General features: G+C 37.0%; 1 protein-coding gene across 1 annotated transcript in view; it reads right to left on the reverse strand.

Moving 5' to 3' along the window:
- The window catches only part of COL24A1 (collagen type XXIV alpha 1 chain), a 384,282-nt gene that overhangs the window by 95,558 nt on the left and 267,836 nt on the right, over window positions 1-20,888 (reverse strand). The window contains exons 36-38 of the mRNA XM_068540226.1: window positions 20,700-20,753; window positions 19,340-19,393; window positions 19,077-19,184 (exon numbers count right to left, since the gene is read on the reverse strand). Coding sequence (XP_068396327.1) covers window positions 19,077-19,184; window positions 19,340-19,393; window positions 20,700-20,753 — 216 coding nt within the window. The remainder of the gene's footprint in view (window positions 1-19,076; window positions 19,185-19,339; window positions 19,394-20,699; window positions 20,754-20,888) is intronic.

Raw genomic sequence — 20,888 nt, forward strand, 5'->3', positions numbered from 1 at the left:
TGTAACCTCATGTAATCCTTCTGTGGCCATCCCAATTAAAGTAGCCCCTTTATCAGGGCATTCTCTATCCCATTACTATGTTTTATGTTCTTCATAGCACTTATCACTATCAGAAATTATTATTCTTGTTCACACTGCCTTTCCACACTACATGTTGCATGACAGCAGAAACCTTGTCTGTTTAGTTCATTGTTGTAACATTAGTGCCCAGAACTGTGTCCAGCATATAATTGATGCTTAATAAATATTTAATAAATGAATGACAGAATGCATGCCCAAAGCAGAAAATATTTAGCCTTAATCAGACAGTAGCTAGTCTACTAGGTATTTATTTGTAAATAAATAACAACTTAAAGAACATTTACTATCTGCTGGAAGTAAAACCAAAGTTCGTGAATAAAAGGCAAAGGGTAGTGACAGATTTTTATACTACTTTTTAGCTTCTAGGAAATAGAACATATGGATCTACTAGGAACCTTTTGCACAGTAAACTTTCATACATATTTGAAGAGCTCATTATGTGTGAGAAAAGGGGTTGCCTGTGCTCTAAGCTGCGTTTTCTTCTGTCATTATAATCAGAAAGATCTCTCCTGGTTCTTCTGTTCACTTTTTTCCTCTTTAAAGATAGTTTGTTTTTCTTTGGGGAGTGGTGGTGGTAAACTTCCATTGATATTAGGCTGGTTTATTTTAGTGCTTGTTCTGAAATGTGTATGTAATATTTTGCTCCAAAATGTTGGGTTTTAAAAGTTTAATAAGACGCACTGCAACCCATTTGTATAATTAGAGGCTTGCAGAAGAGACTGGAAGAAAAAGCAGCAGTTTCTACAATGTGCATGTTTTAATAGATTTCTTCAATGATTAAAGAAATAAGAATGCTTTTAAATAAATGTCATGTTGACAGAGAATAGTTGGCTTGATGTTCAGCCTACTTAAAACACAGAGGAAGAATTTGGGATTCCCTACTGATTATTTTAAACTTTGTTGAGAGTAGCTGTATTGTCTCAGAAGTAACACATCACATATATTTTTTTAAACAATTTTATTGAGATATAATTCACATACCATATTATAAATCCATTTAAAGTGTACAGGTCAATCGTTTTTAGTATATTCACAGAGTTGTGCAACCATCACCACAATCAATTTTAGAATCAATTTCCATCATCCCAAAAAGAAACCCTGTACCCACTAGCAGTCACTACCAGTTTCCTCCCAACCTCCCCAGGCCTAGGCAACAACTAATTCACTATCTGTCTCTAGAGATTTGCCTGTTTGGGACATTTCATATAATATGTGGTCTCTCATGACTGGCTGCTAGGCATAATGTTTTCAAGGTTCATCAATGTTGTGGCATGGATCAGTATATTACTTCTTTTTATTCCAAATAATATTCCATTGTGTGAACATACTACATTAACTAATAGACATTTGTTAATTGATGACCATTTGTGTTGTTTCTACTTTTTGGCTATCATAAATAATGCTGCTATGAACATTCATGTAAATGTTTTTGTTTGAATCCTGTTTTCAATTCTCTTGGGTATATATCAAGAACTGATGGGTCAAATGGTAACTCTGTTTTTAACATTTTGAGAGACTGCCAAACTGATTTACAAAGTGGCTGCACAATTTTACACCCCACCAATGATGTATAAGGATTCCAATTTCTTTACATTCTCATAAACACTTGTTATTTTCTGTTTTCTTTTCCTTATTGTAACCACCCTAGTGGATGTGAAGTGGTATCTCACTGTAGCTTTATTTGCATTTTCCTAACAGCTAATGATGTTGAGCATCTTTTCATGTGCTTATTTGCCAACTGTATATTTTCTTTGGAGAAATATCTGTTTAAAGACTGCTCATTTTTCAATTGGGTTGTCTTTTTATTATTGAGTTGTAAGAGTTCTTTATATATTTTGGATACCAGTACCTTATCGTTTACAATTTGCAAATAATATTTTCTCCTATTCTATGGGAGTCTTTTCACTTTCTTGATGGTGTTCTTTGATGCATAAAACTTTTAATTTTAATGGAGTACAATTTATCTATTTTTCCTTTTGTTACTTGTAATTCTGGTGTTATCTAAGAAGGCTTTGCATAACCCAAGGTCATGAAGATTTACTCCTATGGTGTCTTCCAAGACATTTATAGTTTTAGCTCTTACATTTAGGTCTATGACCCAGTTTGAGTTAATTTCTGTGTATAATATAAGGGAGGATCAAACTTAATTATTTTGTGTGTGGATATCCAGTAGTTCGAGCATCATTTGTTGAAAAGACCATTCTTTCCCTCACTTAATTGTCTTGGTACATCACATGCTTTGGTAATTCATATTTATTTTATCTATTTCTTTTTCCTGGAATTTATTTTATCCCTTGTGATAGCCAATAACACTAGACATTGTTAAACAAAGTTTGGAAGTTATAGAGAGTGCTCCCATCAGAGACAATGTTTTTCTTCTGTTTGAAACCTTTCAGTGGCTTCTTACTACACTTTAAATAAAACCCAAATTTTTACCATGGTTTAAAAGGTCCTTCATGATCTGCTTTCGACCTATTTCCTCAAGCTCATCCAAACAACTTTTCACTATTCACTATGCTATAATAGCCTCCTTTAACTTTTCCAAAAATACCTAAATCATTCTCATCTCCACATCTTGGCCCTTGCTATTCTATCTACCCTGAAGCCATCTCCCAAAGTTCTTTGCATGACTGGCTCCTTTTCACTCCTCAGGTCTCAATTCAATCCTCCCCTATCTAGAGAAGACGTTCCTCACTGCCCTAGTGTAAATAGTTTCTCTATCCATAACTAGTTGGCTTCCCCCTTCCCTTAACCAGTTGTTCTTTATCATCAGCCTGTTTATTTTCATCATTGCATTTATCACAACCTGCAATGATCTTGTCTAATGTCAGTTTTCTCCATGACATTATCAAATCTGAGATCAGGAACCTTGCTCCTCTCTTTCCCCATGGTGTCCCCAAGGCTTAGCAGAGTTCTTGGCAGAGTTCTCTCATTGAAAGAACTCATAAACTTCACTGAATTAGTGAATGGACAAATACATTTTAGAGAGTCATAGTTTGTAAGGCTAACATAAATTTAGAAACATCCAAGCTAATGCTTTTTTAAGGCTATATAAGCTTTTTGTCTCAAAAAAGCCTATATAGAAGCTACTATGTTAAATAGACATGCAAGGATCTTTTCTGATTCAAGCAGGAAAAGAAGGAGCAAAGTCCTACCAGTTCAGCATCTTCCCTGGCACAGTCTTCTTGGGGTGTTCTGCATAGTTCCTACCCCTTTATTATGTGTAATGTGTAAACCAAGAAACCAAAGAATGACTCACCCAACAATGTACAGCTCTTTAGTGACAGAGCAGGGGTTTCAACAATTCTTGCACAATGGTCAGTGCAGAATTCTTTCTATTTTGTGCTGCTTTGCAACGCAACAGTTCAGAACAAACAAGTCTAACACCAGAGTCATATGAATCATTCAGAAGATAAGGATTTAGATAATCCTTTACTCCTTAACGCCACTGACCTCAAATTTCCAGTGATTATTTTTCAGGGCTTCCAAGGAAACTGTCTTAGAAACAAGAGTCAAGTATACTTCATTTTTTTCTCACTGTTGATATTCATTCCTCTTATCTTTCTGACTTCATTTTTAAGAGTCTATCGAAAAAGCCTCTTAGAAAAGCGTGCATTATTTTATTTCAGCTTCTCTTAAGATATTCTTCTCTACCTAATATCATACCACCCTAGACAGATGGGAAAATTAACACTTCAATAAATCCAATCAAGTTTTGTCGTAAAGGAATAAAACGAGATAATTTCATTTATATATACTCAGTTTTGGAGTGCACAGCTTCACATCTGTTTAGATCTTAGATACCAGAATGATAGACTTTTTTAGAAATGAATGAAGGACCATAAGTCAGGCAGATGTTTCTTCTGAGAAACTTCCAAACTATTTTCCTCATATAGAGTTATGCATTTAGACAACTGAATATTTTAGAGCAGAACTCAAGCATAAAATACAAAATATTTTCCTTTGTTCAAAGAGTCTACATCTTGGATTTGGGAATTTGTTACTGATGTTTCTCTTGCCTTATTTTTCAAACCAGATATCATTTTCCAATCTTTTAGAAAGTAAGAAGAACATCTCTTTACTTGAAAATAATTTTCTAAATTTCTTTTTCTCTCTTTCTTGTTTATTTTTTAAAGAATTTTTAAGGTAGCATCTTTGTGACATTGCCTAAGGAAGAATTTTTCTGAAGTGCAAAAATAAATCCAACATCAGGCCGTCTGATTAAGCAATAGTTCCTTGGATCAGAAAATTCTTTTGAAAAAATATGCTGTGGTATTTTTATTGAGTTTATGAGCTAAAAGGCATTTAAAATTCCAAGGAAACAACAAAAAGAATAAAAAAGAAACACACATGTGTTGTTACTAAAAAAGGCACCAAAGATGTGTACAAGAGGATTATTCCTGGGAAAAATTATGAAGCAGATGAAATCTGTGTTTATCATTTTTCCATGTTTTGTTTTGATCCCCTTTTTCTTCTCTGCTCTGCCCATCACCATTTGTCATGCTGTGTCATCCCTCTCTGGATTTCTGCCTGTGTTGTCCTATGGCATGGTTAAGACTTTCTTTCTTTTTAGTTCTGTGTCCCACCCTCCCCCCATCAACTTTAGCGTTCTCTTAGGGAACTAGGCTAGTTGACTGAAAAAAAAATCCATGCTAAAACATCAATAATTGTTAATAACTTTCTTATATAAAAACGAATTTGATAAAAATTCTCAGGAAGATAACTGCACTTTCTTGGCACTTGCTACTTGGCTTCTCTGTGGGTCCAGTCCTGATGAGTCCTCTAAAAAAATGAAAACTATCATGAACCTTAGAAAGGCAAAAGATAAGCCCAAATCCCTAGAAGTATGGCTTCGAACCTGAGGGTGAGGCTGAAGCATGTCCTTGAACCACAGAGACTGAGAAGAACATTAGAAGGGTAAGAGGAGAGGTTTCATTTGGATTGCACTGTCTTTCCCCCAGTTATAGCACCACACAGAGTGATCCCCTTGGCCTACAGTTTCTCTGTGGGAAAAAGAGAACCCAAAGTGGATATTCAGCTCCCCTACTGTTGCAGGATGCTTCCAGGGTTGCCCAGTCAGGTCTTCATGAGGATCATTTGGGGAACCTGGGGGCTTGACCACTGGGGATCAGATAGAGATGGGGAAAGGGGGCATGGCTTATAGCAACCAGCACTCGAATGTTAGTGGACTGCATTTCTGCTTGTAGTAGCACCTGAGCAGAGATCCTAGCCAGGGATCTGCAGACCTTAGCTGGTGGCTCTGTCTGGCCAGGGAGCTTGGTTGGCAGTTCTGCATGATTTGTGTCCCCAGAAAACTGGTCATACACGCTCTTGAGCCTGTCATATGGCCCTGCCTGGGCAGGGGAGTAAATCTGCAACCCTGCTCAACAGCTAAGCATAGACTCCCATCCTGCTCGACCAGAAAGACTGGCCAGAGAACTTAGGCAGCTGTGGAGTATATAATACAGCCTTGCTCAGGCAGAGAGCCAAGCCAGCAGCCCTGTCCAACTGTTGAGCATAGCCTCTGGCCCCTCATGACCAGGGAACCTGAACAGTGACCCTGTGCAGGCTTGGAGCCCAGTCTAAGATACTTCCCAGTTATGGGGCCCAGCTAACAGCCCTACCTAGCAGCAGACTTTCACCTACGGCCTTGTCCAATTACTAAACACAGCCTGTAACCTCGCCCAGGCAAGGTAACCCCATCCTACCATGAAGCATTATCTGTGAGATGCAGCTGGAGGCCCCACTTGACCAGACAGCCTGGCAAGTGACCTCATCCAACAAAGGAGCACAGCCAGTACCCAAACTGATCACAAAGCATAGCCTGCAACTCTGCCCAAACTTGGGGCACAGCCTGCAACTCCATTCAACTGTGAAACCATGTCGGCGGCCCCACCTGAACATGGAGTCCTGCCAGGGCCACATCCGGTTAGAGAGTACAACATGAGGCCCTGCCCAACTGCAGAATCCAACAAGTGCTGTCCTTCCAACTGTCCTTCCAGGGAACACAGCCTGAGACCATATCCTACCAGAGGTAACTACAGAACCCAGCTAATGGCCCCATCTGACTGTGAAGTCCAGCCAGCACCCCTACCCAACCAGGGTGCCTAGTTAGTGGTCCCACTACAATGTGGAGCCTAGCCAGCTGGCCAAACCAATTGCAGAGACCAGCCAGTGGCAACTCTCCCCTTGCCTCAGAACATGGGTAGGAACCTCACCAAACTGGAGACCTCAATAGCAAGCTGTGTCCGCCCACAAACGCTACAAGCTGACCCGTCCAGTTCCCCCTAAGCAAAGCAGACTGGTGAAGGTCTTTCCCTGCCAAAACAAACCTGAAAAGTTTGGAAGAGGAGACCACTTACCCAAATGTGTAAATACCAATGCAAAGATACTATGAGCATAAAGAATCAGGTAAACATGACAAGACCAAAAGACACTAATAAAGCTTCAATAACTGGCACCAAAGAAATGGAAATCTATGAACTACCTAACAAAGAATTCAGAATAATCCTCTTAAAGAAGTTCAGTGAACTTCAAGAACACACAGATAACTAAATGAAATTAGAAAAACAGTGCGTGAACAAAACGAGAAGTTCAACAAAGAAATACAAACCATGTGAATAAACAAAACAAAAATCCTAGAGATAAAGATTGAACTGAAGAACTCAATAGAGTTTCAACAGCAGACTTGCCCAAGCAGAAGAATCAGTGAAGTCAAAGATAAGTCATTTGAAATTATCCCAAGGAAGAAAAAGAAAAAAGGATGAAAAAGAATGAAGAAAAGACTATGATACTTAAGGGACTGTGTGAAATAAAACAATATTGTGTGAATACTGGGAGAATAAAAAGAGAAAAGAGCAGAAAGACTACTTAAAGATATAATGGCTGAAAACATCCCAAACTTGGGGAGAGAAATAGACGTCCAGATTTTTGAGGCTCAAGAATCCCAAACAGGTTAAACGCAAAACAGGTCACTTTGAGACACATTATAGTCAGCCCTCAGTATCTACAGGTTCCATGACTGCAGAGTCAAACAACTGTGGATCAAAAATGTTACAAAAAAAATTCCAGAAAGTTCCAAAACAAAACATGAATTTGCCATGAACTGACACTGGTTTACGTAGCATTTATACTGTATTTAAAACTATTTACATAGCATTTACATTGTATTAAGATTATAAGTAATCTAGAGGTGATTTAAAGTATATGGGAGAATGTATGTAGGTTATATGCAAATATTATGCCATTTTATGTAAGGGACTTAAGCATGTGCAGATTTTGGTACCTGTGGGGGTCCTGCAACCAATCCCCTATGGATACTGAGGGATGACTGTAACTATATTGTCAAAACAAAGAGATAATTTTAAAAGCAGTAAGAGAAATGTGACTCATTACATAAAGGAGCCTAAATAATACTATAAGTAGGTTTCTCAGCAGAAATTTTGCAGACCAGGAGAGAATGGAATAACATCTTCAAAATATGGAAAGAAAAAAAAAGAACCTGTTAACCAAGAACACTATACCAAGAAAAGCTGTCCGTCAGGAATAAAGGCATGATAAAGACTTTCCCAAACAAACAAAATCTGAAGGGTTCATCACCACTAAATATGCCTTACAAAAAATGCTGAAGGGCATTTTTGAAGCTGAAATATAACAATATAACATTGTAAAAACATATAAATGTGTGAAACTCCCCACTAAAGGTAAATATATATTCAAGCCAGATTCTCTAATATTGTAATGGTGGTACATAAATCACTTACAATTCTAGTTCAAAAGTTGAAAAACAAGTTTATTAAAAATAACCATAACGGGATTGGTTCAAGATGGTGGAGTAGAAAGACGTGCTCTCACTCCCTCTTGCGAGAACACCGGAATCACAACTAACTGCTGAACAATCATCGACGGGAAGACACTGGAACTCACCAAAAAAGATACCCCACAACCAAATACAAAGGAGAAGCCACAATGAGATGGTAGGAGGGGCGCAATCACAATAAAATCAAATCCCATAACTTCTGTGTGGGTGACTCACAAACTGGAGAACACTTATACCACAGAAGTCCACCCACTGGAGTGAAGGTTCTGAGCCCCACGTCAGGCTTCTGAACCTGGCGGTCTGGAAATGGGAGGAGGAATTCCTAGAGAATCAGACTTTGAAGGCTAGCAGGATTTGACTGCAGGACTTCGACAGGACTGGGGGAAACAGAGACTCCATTCATGGAGGGCACACACAAAGTAGTGTGCACATCGGGACCCAGGGGAAGGAGCAGTGACCCCCCCACAGAGACTGAACCAGACCTACCTGCTAGTGTTGGAGGGTCTCGTGCAGAGGCAGGGGGTGGCTCTGTCTCACCGTGTGGACAAGGACACTGGCAGCAGAAGCTCTGGGAAGTACTCCTTGGCGTGAGCCCTCCCAGCGTCCGCCATTAGCCCCACCAAAGAGCCTGAGTAGGCTCCAGTGTTGGGTTGCCTCAGGCCAAACAACCAACAGGGAGGGGACCAAGCCCCACCCATCAGCAGTCAAGTGGATTAAAGTTTTACTGAGCTCTGCCCACCAGAGCAACACCCAGCTCTACCCACCATCAGTCCCTCCCATCAGGAAACTTGCACAAGCCACTTAGATAGCCTCATCCACCAAGGGCAGACAGCAGAAGCAAGAAGTACTACAATCCTACAGCCTGTGGAACAAAAACCACATTCACAGAAAGATAGACAAGATGAAAAGGCAGAGGACTATGTACCAGATGAAGGAACAAGATAAAACCCCAGAAAAACAACTAAATGAAGTGGAGATAGGAAACCTTCCAGAAAAGGAATTCAGAATAATGATAGTGAAGATGATCCAGGACCTCAGAAAAAGAATGGAGGCAAAGATCGAGGAGATGCAAGAAATGTTTAACAAAGATCTAGAAGAATTAAAGAACAAACAAACAGAGATGAACAATACAATAACTGAAATGAAAAATACACTAGAAGGAATCAAAAGCAGAATAACTGAGGCAGAAGAATGGATAAGTGACCTGGAAGACCGTATGGTGGAATTCACTGCTGCAGAACAGAATAAAGAAAAAAGAATGAAAAGAAATGAAGACAGCCTAAGAGACCTTTGGGACAACATTAAATGCAACAACATTTGCATTACAGGGGTCCCAGAAGGAGAAGAGAGAGAGAAAGGACCAGAGAAAATATTTGAAGAGATTATAGTCGAAAACTTCCCTAACATGGGAAAGGAAATAGCCACCCAAATCCAGGAAGCGCAGAGAATCCCTTACAGGATAAACCCAAGGAGAAACATGCCGAGACACACAGTAATCAAACTGGCAAAAATTAAAGACAAAGAAAAATTATTGAAAGCAGCAAGGGAAAAACGACAAATAACATACAAGGGAACTCCCATAAGGTTAACAGCTGATTTCTCAGCAGAAACTCTATAAGTCAGAAGGGAGTGGCATGATATACTTAAAGTGATGAAAGGGAAGAACCTACAACCAAGATTACTCTACCCAGCAAGGATCTCATTCAGATTCGATGGAGAAATCAAAAGCTTTACAGACAAGCAAAGGCTAACAGAATTCAGCACCACCAAACCAACTCTACAGCAAATGCTAAAGGAACTTCTCTAACTGGGAAACACAAGAGAAGAAAAGGACCTACAAAAACAAACCCAAAACAATTAAGAAAATGGTCATAGGAACATACATATCGATAATTACCTTAAATGTGAATGGATTAAATGCTCCAACCAAAAGACACAGGCTCGCTGAATGGATACAAAAACAAGACTCATATATATGCCGTCTACAAGAGACCCACTTCAGACCTAGGGACACATACAGACTGAAAGTGAGGGGATGGAAAAAGATATTCCATGCAAATGGAAATCAAAAGAAAGCTGGAGTAGCAATACTCATATCAGATAAAATAGACTTTAAAATGTTACAAGAGACAAGGAAGGACACTACATAATGATCAAGGGATCAATCCAAGAAGAAGATATAACAATTATAAATATATATGCACCCAACCTAGGAGCACCTCAATACATAAGGCAACTGCTAACAGCTATAAAAGAGGAAATCAACAGTAACACAATAATAGTGGGGGACTTTATCACCTCACTTAAACCAATGGACAGATCTTCCAAACAGAAAATTAATAAGGAAACACAAGCTTTAAATGACACAACAGACCAGATAGATTTAATTGATATTTATAAGACATTCCATCCAAAAACAGCAGATTACACTTTCTTCTCAAGTGTGCACGGAACATTCTCCAGGAGAGATCCATCTTGGGTCACAAATGAAGCCTCAGTAAATTTAAGAAAACTGAAATCATATAAAGCATCTTTTCTGACCACAACACTATGAGACTAGAAATCAATTACAGGGAAAAAAACGTAAAAAACACAAACACATGGAGGCTAAACAATATATTACTAAACCAAGAGCTCCCTGAAGAAATCAAAGAGGAAATCAAGAAATACCTAGAGACAAATGACAATGAAAACACGACGATCCAAAACCTCTGGGATGTGGCAAAAGCAGTTCTAAGAGGGAAGTTTATAGCTATACAAGCCTACCTCAAGAAACAAGAAAAATCTCAAATAAACAATCTAACCTTACATGTAAAGGAACTAGAGAAATAAGAGCAAACAAAACCCAAAGTTAGCAGAAGGAAAGAAATCATAAAGATCAGAGCAGAAATAAATGAAATAGAAACAAAGAAAACAATAGCAAAGATCACTAAAACTAAAAGCTGGTTCTTTGAGAAGATAAACAAACTTGATAAACCATTAGCCAGATTCATCAAGAAAAAGAGGGAGAGGACTCAAATCAATAAAATTGAAATGAAAAAGGAGAGGTTAAAACAGACACTGCGGAAATACAAAGCATCCTAAGAGACTACTACAATCAACTCTATGACGATAAAATGGACAACCTGGAAGATATGGACAAATTCTTAGAAAGGTATAACCTTCCAAGACTGAACCAGGAAGAAATAGAAGATATGAACAGACCAATCACAGGTAATGAAATTGAAACTGTGATTAAAAATCTTCCAACAAACAAAAGTCCAGGACCAGATGGCTTCACAGGTGAATTCTATCAAACGTTTAGAGAAGAGCTAACACTCATCCTTCTCAAACTCTTCCAAAAATTTGCAGAGGAAGGAACACTCCCAAACTCATTCTATGAGGCCACCATCACCCTGCTACCAAAACCAGACAAAGATACTACAAAAAAAGAAAATTACAGACCAATATCACTGATGAATATAGATGCAAAAATCCTCAACAAAATACCAGCAAACAGAATCCAACAACACATTAAAAGGATCATACACCATGATCAAGTGGGATTTATCCCAGGGATGCAAGGATTCTTCATTATACACAAATCAATCAATGTGATACACCATATTAACAAATTGAAGAATAAAAACCATATGATCATCTCAATAGATGCAGAAAAAGCTTTTGACAAAATTCAACACCCATTTATGATAAAAACTCTCCAGAAAGTGGGTATAGAGGGAATCTAGCTCAACATAATAAAGGCCATATACAATAAACTCACAGCAAACATCATTCTCAATGGTGAAAAACTGAAAGCATTTCCTCTAAGATCAGGAACAAGACAAGGATGTCCACTCTCACCACTATTATTCAACACAGTTTTGGAAGTCCTAGCCACAGCAATCAGAGAAGAAAAAGAAATAAAAGGGATACAAATTGGAAAAGAAGAAGTAAAACTGTCACTGTTTGCAGATGACATGATACTATATATAGAGAATCCTAAAGATGCCACCAGAATACTACTAGAGCTAATCAATGAATTTGGTAAAGTTGTAGGATACAAAATTAATGCACAGAAATCTCTTGCATTCCTATACTGTAATGATGAAAAATCTGAAAGAGAAATTAAGGAAACACTTCCATTTACCATTGCAACAAAAAGAATAAAATACCTAGGAATAAACTTACCTAGGGAGACAAAAGACCTGTATGCAGAAAACTATAAGACACTGATGAAAGAAATTAAAGATGATACCAACAGATGGAGAGATATACCATGTTCTTGGATTGGAAGAATCAAAATTGTGAAAATGACTATACTACCCAAAGCAATCTACAGATTTAATGCAATCCCTATCAAATTACCAATGGCATTTTTTACGGAACTAGAACAAAAAATCTTAAAATTTGTATGGAGACATAAAAGACCCCGAATAGCTAAAACTGTCTTGAGGGAAAAAAACGGAGCTAGAGGAATCAGACTCCCTGACTTCAGACTATACTACAGAGCTACAGTAATCAGGACAATATGGTACTGGCACAAAAACAGAAATATAGATCAATGGAACAAGATAGAAAGTCCAGAGATAAACCCACGCACCTATGGTCAACTAATCTATGACAAAGGAGGCAAGGATATACAATGGAGAAAAGACAGTCTCTTCAATAAGTGGTGCTGGGAAAACTGGACAGCTATATGTAAAAGAGTAAAATTAGAACACTCCCTATCACCATACACAAAAATAAACTCAAAATGGATTAGAGACCTAAATGTAAGACCGGGCACTATAAAACTCTTAGAGGAAAACATAGGAAGAACACTCTTTGACATAAATCACAGCAAGATCTTTTTTGATCCACCTCCTAGAGTAATGGAAATAAAAACAAAATTAAACAAATGGGACCTAATGAAACTTCAAAGCTTTTGCACAGCAAAGGAAACCATAAACAAGATGAAAAGACAACCCTCAAAATGGGAGAAAACATTTGCAAACGAATCAACAGACAAAGGATTAATTTCCAATATATATAAACAGCTCATGGAGCTCAATATGAAAAAAACAAACAACCCAATCCAAAAGTGGGCAGAAGACCTAAATAGACATTTCTCCAAAGAAGACATACAGAAGGCCAAGAAGCACATGAAAAGCTGCTCAACATCACTAATTATTAGAGAAATGCAAATGAAAACTACAATGAGGTATCACCTCACACCAGTTAGAATGGGCATCATCAGAAAATCTACAAACAACAAATGCTGGAGAGGGTGTGGAGAAAAGGGAACCCTCTTGCACTGTTGGTGGGAATGTAAATTGATACAGCCACTATGGAGAACAGTATGGAGGTTCCTTAAAGAACTAAAAATAGAACTACCATATGACCCAGCAATCTCAGTACTCGACATATACCCTGGGAAAACCATAATTCAAAAAGACACATGCAGAAAGTGGCGGGGGTGGTGGTGGTGGTGTGATGAATTGGGAGATTGGGGTTGACATGTATACACTGATGTGTATAAAATGGATGACTAATAATAACCTGCTGTATAAAAAAATAAATAAAATTAAATAAAAAAAAAAAAAGACACATGCACCTCAATGTTCACTGCAGCACTATTTACAATAGCCAGGTTATGGAAGCAACCTAAATGCCCATCGATAGACGAATGCATAAAGAAGATGTGGTACATATATATATATAATGGAATATTGCTCACCCATAAAAAGGAACGAAATTGGGTCATTCGTAGAGACGTGGATGGATCTAGAGACTGTCATACAGAGTGAAGTAAGTCAGAAAGAGAAAAACAAATATCGTATATTAACGCATATATGTGGAACCTAGAAAAATGGTACAGGTGAACCGGCTTGCAGGGCAGAAATTGAGACACAGATGTAGAGAACAAATGTATGGACACCAAGGGGGGAAAGCAGCAGGGGGTGGGTTGTTAAAAAAAAAAAAAAAAAAAAAAGAAAGAATTCTTTTTTACACTTCAAAACGTTAAACATAGTCCAGAATAGGAAAATCTACAGAGACAGAGAGTAAATTAGTGGTTGCCAGAGGCTAGGGGAAGAGGAGAATGGGGAATGACTGGTAGTGGATACAGGGTTTGTTTTTGGCATGATGAAAATGTTCTGGAATTAGACAGTCATAATGATTGCACAACTTTGTGAATGTACTATAAACCACTAAATTGTACACTTTAAACATGTGAATTTTATGGTATGTGAATTACATCTCAATGAACCCATTATTTTAGAAAACAAACACAAAAACAAAAACAACAACAACAAAAATAACCATAACTACAATAATTTGTTTTTGGATAAATAATACAAAAAGATTAAACTGTAACATCAATAACCTAAAATGTGAGGCGGGAGAAAGAAGTAAACGCATAAAGTTTCTGTATGATATCAAAGTTAAGTTTTATCTGCTTAAACTATGATGTACAATTGTAATATATTTTATGTGAGCCACAAAGGAAAAACATGTAGTAGATACACAAGATTATGATAAAGGATTCAAGGCACACTGCTACCGAAGTCCAAAAATCACAAAGGAAAACAACAAGTGGGTAAGCAATGAAGTAATAGTCTGTAAAACAATCAGCAAACAATGAACACAATGGCAATAGGAAGTCCTTCCTTATCAATAATTACTTTAATTGTAAATGGATTAACTTATCCAATCAAAAGACAGAATGGCTGAAAGGATTTTAAAAAAGAGACCCAGCTATATGCTGCCTACAAGAGACTCACTTAAGCTTTAAGGACACACAAAGACTGAGAGGGAAGGGATGAGGGAAGATATTTCAAGGAAATGGTACCCAAAAGAAAGCAGGGATAGCTATACTTATATCAGATAAAATAGATTTTAAGTTGAAAACAGTCACAAGAGACAAGGAAGGTCATTAATAATGATAAATGGGTCAATTAATTGATAATATATAATAATTATAAATATTTATGTGCCAAACATTGGAGTATCTAAATATATAAAGTAAATACTAACAGAAATAAAAGGAGAAATAAGCAGCAATACTATCTTGTTTGGGGACTTTAATATCCTACTCTCTAAAATGGCTACATCTTCCAGACAGAAAATTAATAAAGAAACAGAAGATTTGAACAACACTACAGGCCAAATAGACGTAATGGACATATAAGGAACATTCCATCCAACAGTAGCAGAATACACATTGTTCTCAAAAAATGTAAAAATGTTCACATGGAACATTTTTGTAGATAGATCATATGTAAGGCCACAATACAAGTCTCTATAAATACAGTTAGATAGAAATTATATCAAGTATCTTTCCAGCCACAATGGTATGAAACTAGAAATCAACAACAGGAGAGAAAAGTTGTAAAACTCACAAATACATGGAAATTAAAAAATGTTCCTCGGACCCTGAAGCCCTAGGTGTCCCAGTGGTTTTAGCACGATGAGCTCAATCGGCACTGGGTATGACCTGTCAGCCTCTACATTCTCTCCTGTTGGAAGAGTTTTTCAAGTTGCGTTTGCTATGAAGCCTGTGGAAAATAGTAGTACAGCTATTGGAATCAGATGTAAAGATGGCGTTGTCTTTGGGGTAGAAAAATTAGTCCTTTCTAAATTTTATGAAGAAGGTGCTAACAAATGACTTTTTAATGTTGATCAGCATGTTGGAATGGCAGTAGCAGGTTTGTTGGCAGATGCTCGTTCTTTAGCAGACATTGCAAGAGAAGAGGCTTCCAACTTTAGATCTAACTTTGGATATAACATTCCACTAAAGCATCTTGCAGACAGAGTGGCCATGTATGTACATGCCTATACAATCTACAGTGCTGTTAGACCTTTTGGCTGCAGTTTCATGTTAGGGTCTTACAGTGTGAATGATGGTGCACAACTTCCACTGTTTATTATTTTTAAAAACCAACTCTTATTAATTTTTTCTATTGTTTTCCTATCCTCTATTTCACTTATTCCTGCTCTAATCTTTATCACTTCCTTCTTGCTAACTTTGGCCTTATTTTGTTCTTCTTTTTCCACTTCCTTGAAGAGTAAAGTTAGGTTGCTTATTTGAGGTCTTTCCCTTTTTCTAATGTGGAATTTATCACTATAAACTTCCCTTTTAGAACTATTTTTGCAGCTGTATTTACAATAGCCAGGACATGGAAGCAGCCTAAGTGTCCATCGACAGATGAATGGATAAAGAAGATGTGGCACATATATACAATGGAATATTACTCAGCCATAAAAAGAAACGAAATTGAGTTATTTGAAGTGAGGTGGATGGACCTAGAGTCTGTCATACAGAGTGAAGTAAGTCAGAAAGAGGAAAACAAATACCGTATGCTAACACATATATATGGAATCTAAAAAAAAAATGGTTCTGAAGAACCTAGGGGCAGGACGGGAATAAAGATGCAGACATAGAGAATGGACTTGAGGACATGGAGAGGGGGAAGGGTAAGCTGGGACGAAGTGAGAGAGTGGCATGGACAAATATACACTACCAAATGTAAAATAGATAGACTAGCTCTAGTGGGAAGCAGCCACATAGCACAGGGAGGTCAGCTCAGTGCTTTGTGACCACCTAGAGGGGTGGGATAGGGAGGGTGGGAGGGAGATGCAAGAGGGAGGAGATATGGGGATATATGTATATGTATAGCTGATTCACTTTGTTATACGGCAGAAACTAACACACCATTGTAAAGCAATTATACTCCAATAAAGATGTTAAAAAAGAATAAAGCTTATGGACTTACAATATGAAAAAAATGTTATCTGAACTGTCAGAAAAAAAATGATAAACAAAATTGACAAACCTTTAGCCAAACTCACTGAGAGAGAGGACCCAAAGTTAGAAATGAAAGAGGAGACATAAAGGATACCACAGAAAGAAAAAGGATCATAAGAGACTACTACATACAATTATTTGCCAGCAAATTGAAAACCTAGAAGAAATGGAGAAATAGAAACATACTACCTACTAAGACTGAATCATGAAGAAATAGAAAATCTAAAAAGACCAATGAATAAGGAGATTGAATCAGTAGTGAAAAACCTCTCAACAAAGAAAAGCCCAGGACCAAATGGTTTCACTGATGAATCATATCAAACATTTAAAGAAGAATTAATGCTAAACTTTCTCAAATTTTCCCAAAATTTTGAAGAAGGAATACACCCAAAGACATTTTACAAGGCCAGCATTACTCTGATGCCAAGCCAGATAAGGATACTACAAGAAAAAAAAAATTCAGGCCAGCCAATATCCCTGACAAATAGAGATGCAAAAACTCTCAGCAAAATACTAGCAAACTGAATTCAATAGCATATTAAAAGGACCATACACCATGATCAAGTGGGATTTATTCCAGGTATGCAAAGATGACTCAAAAATCTGCAAATCAGTCAGTGTGATGTACCACATTCCCAGAATTAAAGAAGAAAACCATACGATCATCTCGATAGATGCAGAAAAGGCCTGGAAAAAAATTCAACAACGTTTCATGATAAAAAGTCTCAACAAATTGGGTACAGAAGGAATGTACCTCAACATAATAAAAGCCATATATGAAAAACCCACAGCTAACATCATACTCAAAAAAAGCTTTTCCTCCAAGATCAGGAACATGGCAAGTGTGACTGGAAGTCCAAGCTTGAGCAATTGGGCAAGAAAGAGAAATAAAAGGCATCCAAGTTAGAAAGGAAGAAGTAAAACAGAAGTAAAACCATGTCTATTTGCAGGTGACATCTTAATATACAGAAAACTCTGAAGACTGTACCACAAAACTGTTAGCATTAATAAATGATTTCAATAAAGTTGCAGGATACAAAATCAACCTACAAAAACCCAGTCATATTTCCACACACTAACAACAAATTATCTGAAAAAGAAATAAAGAAAATAATCCCATTTACAATAGCATCAAAAACAATAAAATACTTAGAATACATATAACCCAGGAGGTAAAATATCTATACACTGAAAACCAGAAGACACTGATGAAAGAAACTGAAGAAAATACAAATAAATGGAAAAATATCTCATTTTCACATATTGTTAAAATGTCCGTACTATCCAAACCCATCTACAGATTCAGTATAATCCCTATCAAGATTCCAGGCACTTTTTTTTTATCAAAATAGAAAAAAGGAATTCTAAAATTTTCATGGAACCATAAAAGACACCGAATAGGTAAAACAATCTTGAGAAAGAAGAACAAGGCTGGAGGCGTCACACTTCCTAATTTCAGACTATATCAATACAAAACTATATTAACCAAAACAGTATGGTATCAGCATTACAACAGACATATAGACCAAAAGAACAGAGTCAAGAGCCCAGAAATAAACCCATGCATATAAGGTCAACTAATATTTGAAAAAATGTGATCGTATACACACACATATATATGTTCTCTATGTATACAATGTAATATTATTCAGTAATAAAAAGAAGGAAATTCTGCCATTTGAAACAACATGGATAGACCTTGAAAGCATTATGCTTGTGAAATAAGTCAGAGAAAGACAAATACTGTATGATCTCATGAATATGTATTATCTAAAAATACTCATAAGAACTCATAGAAACAGAGTTGTTTGGTGTTGCCAGGGGTGAAGAGATGGGGAAAATAAGTGAAGGTGGTCAAAGGGTACAAATTTCCAGTTATAAGATGAATAAGTTCTGGAGATCTAATGTACAGCATGGTGACTATAGTTAACAACACTGTATTGTGTACTTGAAAGATGCTAAGACAGTAACTCTTAAAAATTCTCACCACACACACAAAAAGGAAACTATCTGAGGTGATACATGTGCTAACTAAACTTATTATGGTAATCATTTAGCAATATTTATGCATAACAAATCAACAAGTCATGCACTGTAAACTTATATAACTTATATAATACATGTCAATTACATCGCACTAAAGTGAGAAAAAAATGAAGAAGTTCAATAGCATGTGTGACACATGGGAAAAGTATCTTTTTTCCTTGGATGTTAGGAAGTCTGATAATCAGTCCCTGGTTTGTTCTTCACTCGAGCCATAGTTCCAACCTTCAAATACCAAATGGACATATAAAAGGGTCAAGAATGTGTGTGTATGGCTCACACTTGTGTGTGTGTGAGTGTGTGTGTGTGTATGTGTGTGTGTGTAGAGGACTGAGTTCACTGAGTATTGAACCCAGCAGTACTCACCGGAGGACCCATTAGACCTGGTCCACCCAGGGGCCCTGTGGTCCCTGGTAAGCCTGTCTCTCCTTTTTCTCCATCCTCTCCAGGAAGTCCTCTTCTTCCTGGGTCCCCCTGTAACCCAGTAAAAATTTTTGAGAAAGGGAAAGTAGTAAAATAATTATGCCATGCAAAAGAGATTTTTGTTGGCACATAAAAAATTATGTGTAATATTTGAAAGATTTCTCAAAAACATCTACCTTAATCATAATGTTAAAAGTATAATTTACCTTTACTCCATCTTTACCCTGGAGACCTTCTTCTCCAGCAGCTCCTGGTTCACCCTATTTGGTAGCAGAAACATAAGATTTATTATTTCGCTAAATCATTTATCTAAATTTATTTTTTGCCCCTGGTATCTATAGAAGTAGCAGGTTTATATACATTTATTCCTACTTCTACTTTATTTATAAGGAGTATTTGAAAGTATAATGAACATGATTTAATTTGCCTGGAATAACCCTGAAGATGATTTAAAGAGTCATAGCACTGTAAATTCAAACACAAGATGGTCTCAGAATATTAATAACTTTTAGATAATTAAAGGTAATATGTATTCATTTGGTAGCTTTGGATATTTAGACAGCTATACCTATGTTTCTTAGTTCAAAGACTGTAAATACTGAATTTCATAAAATTATAGTATCTTGCTTTTCTTAATTTACATGGATTAATAAAACTTAATTCAGTTAAGATCAGTGTACCAGATTTTTAGGGTCTGTACTTTCTCCCTCACAGAGAAGAGGCAACTATCAAGGCCCTGGTATATTTGGAAGTTGTCTTCTAGACACAGAACTTGTAGAAATGTAGAGCCACAATTTATGAAGCTATTAAAGAAGTACTGGCTCTCTTGCCACCTGAACTATTTAAAAGTAAATTAATCAGTGCGTCTTCACAGTTGCTCATTGCTCCAACTGCTGACACTTTCGTTACCCTGACCTCATACTTCCCACCCCCCTGAAAAAAAAAGGGAAAATGAACAAGAAAGAAATCGAATGCAAAATACATCTCCCAACTTTACCTTTTAGTAAACAAATGTCTCTTAAAATTATCTTGGTCCCTGTTATTTTGGAAAAAAACTTACCACAGCTTAAATTAACCACTGTCTATATTAGAATAACTTCTGTAAGCTATCTCATCACAATTATCTACAGTTATTTCTTTGAATCTTGTTAACTTTGCATGACCCTAGTTTTTTGTTGTTGATTTTCTAAACACAAATTAGATTTCAACGCCTGTCGGTCTTGTTAGGTCCGGAAATAGCATGAGAGTTGATCACTAGTATTTGTGAATTTCTTCTTCATGCTAACATTAGTGACAATCACAGTGACTCCACACATTTGGCAAGGATTCTGCTGAGTACATCTGATTCTGAGAAAAAGGATGTGTGTGGTTAGGACTCTCAATGCTACTAAATTACAATGTGAACAGAGTTTAGCATGCAGCTTTGGAAATTATGAAATGAAGACAAACATTTTCTATAATGCACCAGAAAAGTTTACTATACAATCTTTGAAGTCTTTAGGCTGAGTTTTGAGTCTTTAAAATAGGAGGGCCAGTGCATTAAAATGGTTTCTAGTAGGCACGTACCCGTAACCCTGGCTCCCCAGCCACTCCAACACTGCCTGCAGGTCCAACATCTCCCTGAAGAAACAAAGGGAAAGATTAAACTCTTTTCTACTAAAACTGCATGTCTAATAGTTATGGAGGGTATGAAGACAGGGGTTCCAAAACACTATTTTTTCCTTTTCTTCAGATTAATTTATTTATAATACTTTG

Source organism: Eschrichtius robustus, chromosome 3 (genome assembly GCF_028021215.1).
Source record: "Eschrichtius robustus isolate mEscRob2 chromosome 3, mEscRob2.pri, whole genome shotgun sequence".
NCBI lineage: Eukaryota > Metazoa > Chordata > Mammalia > Artiodactyla > Eschrichtiidae > Eschrichtius > Eschrichtius robustus.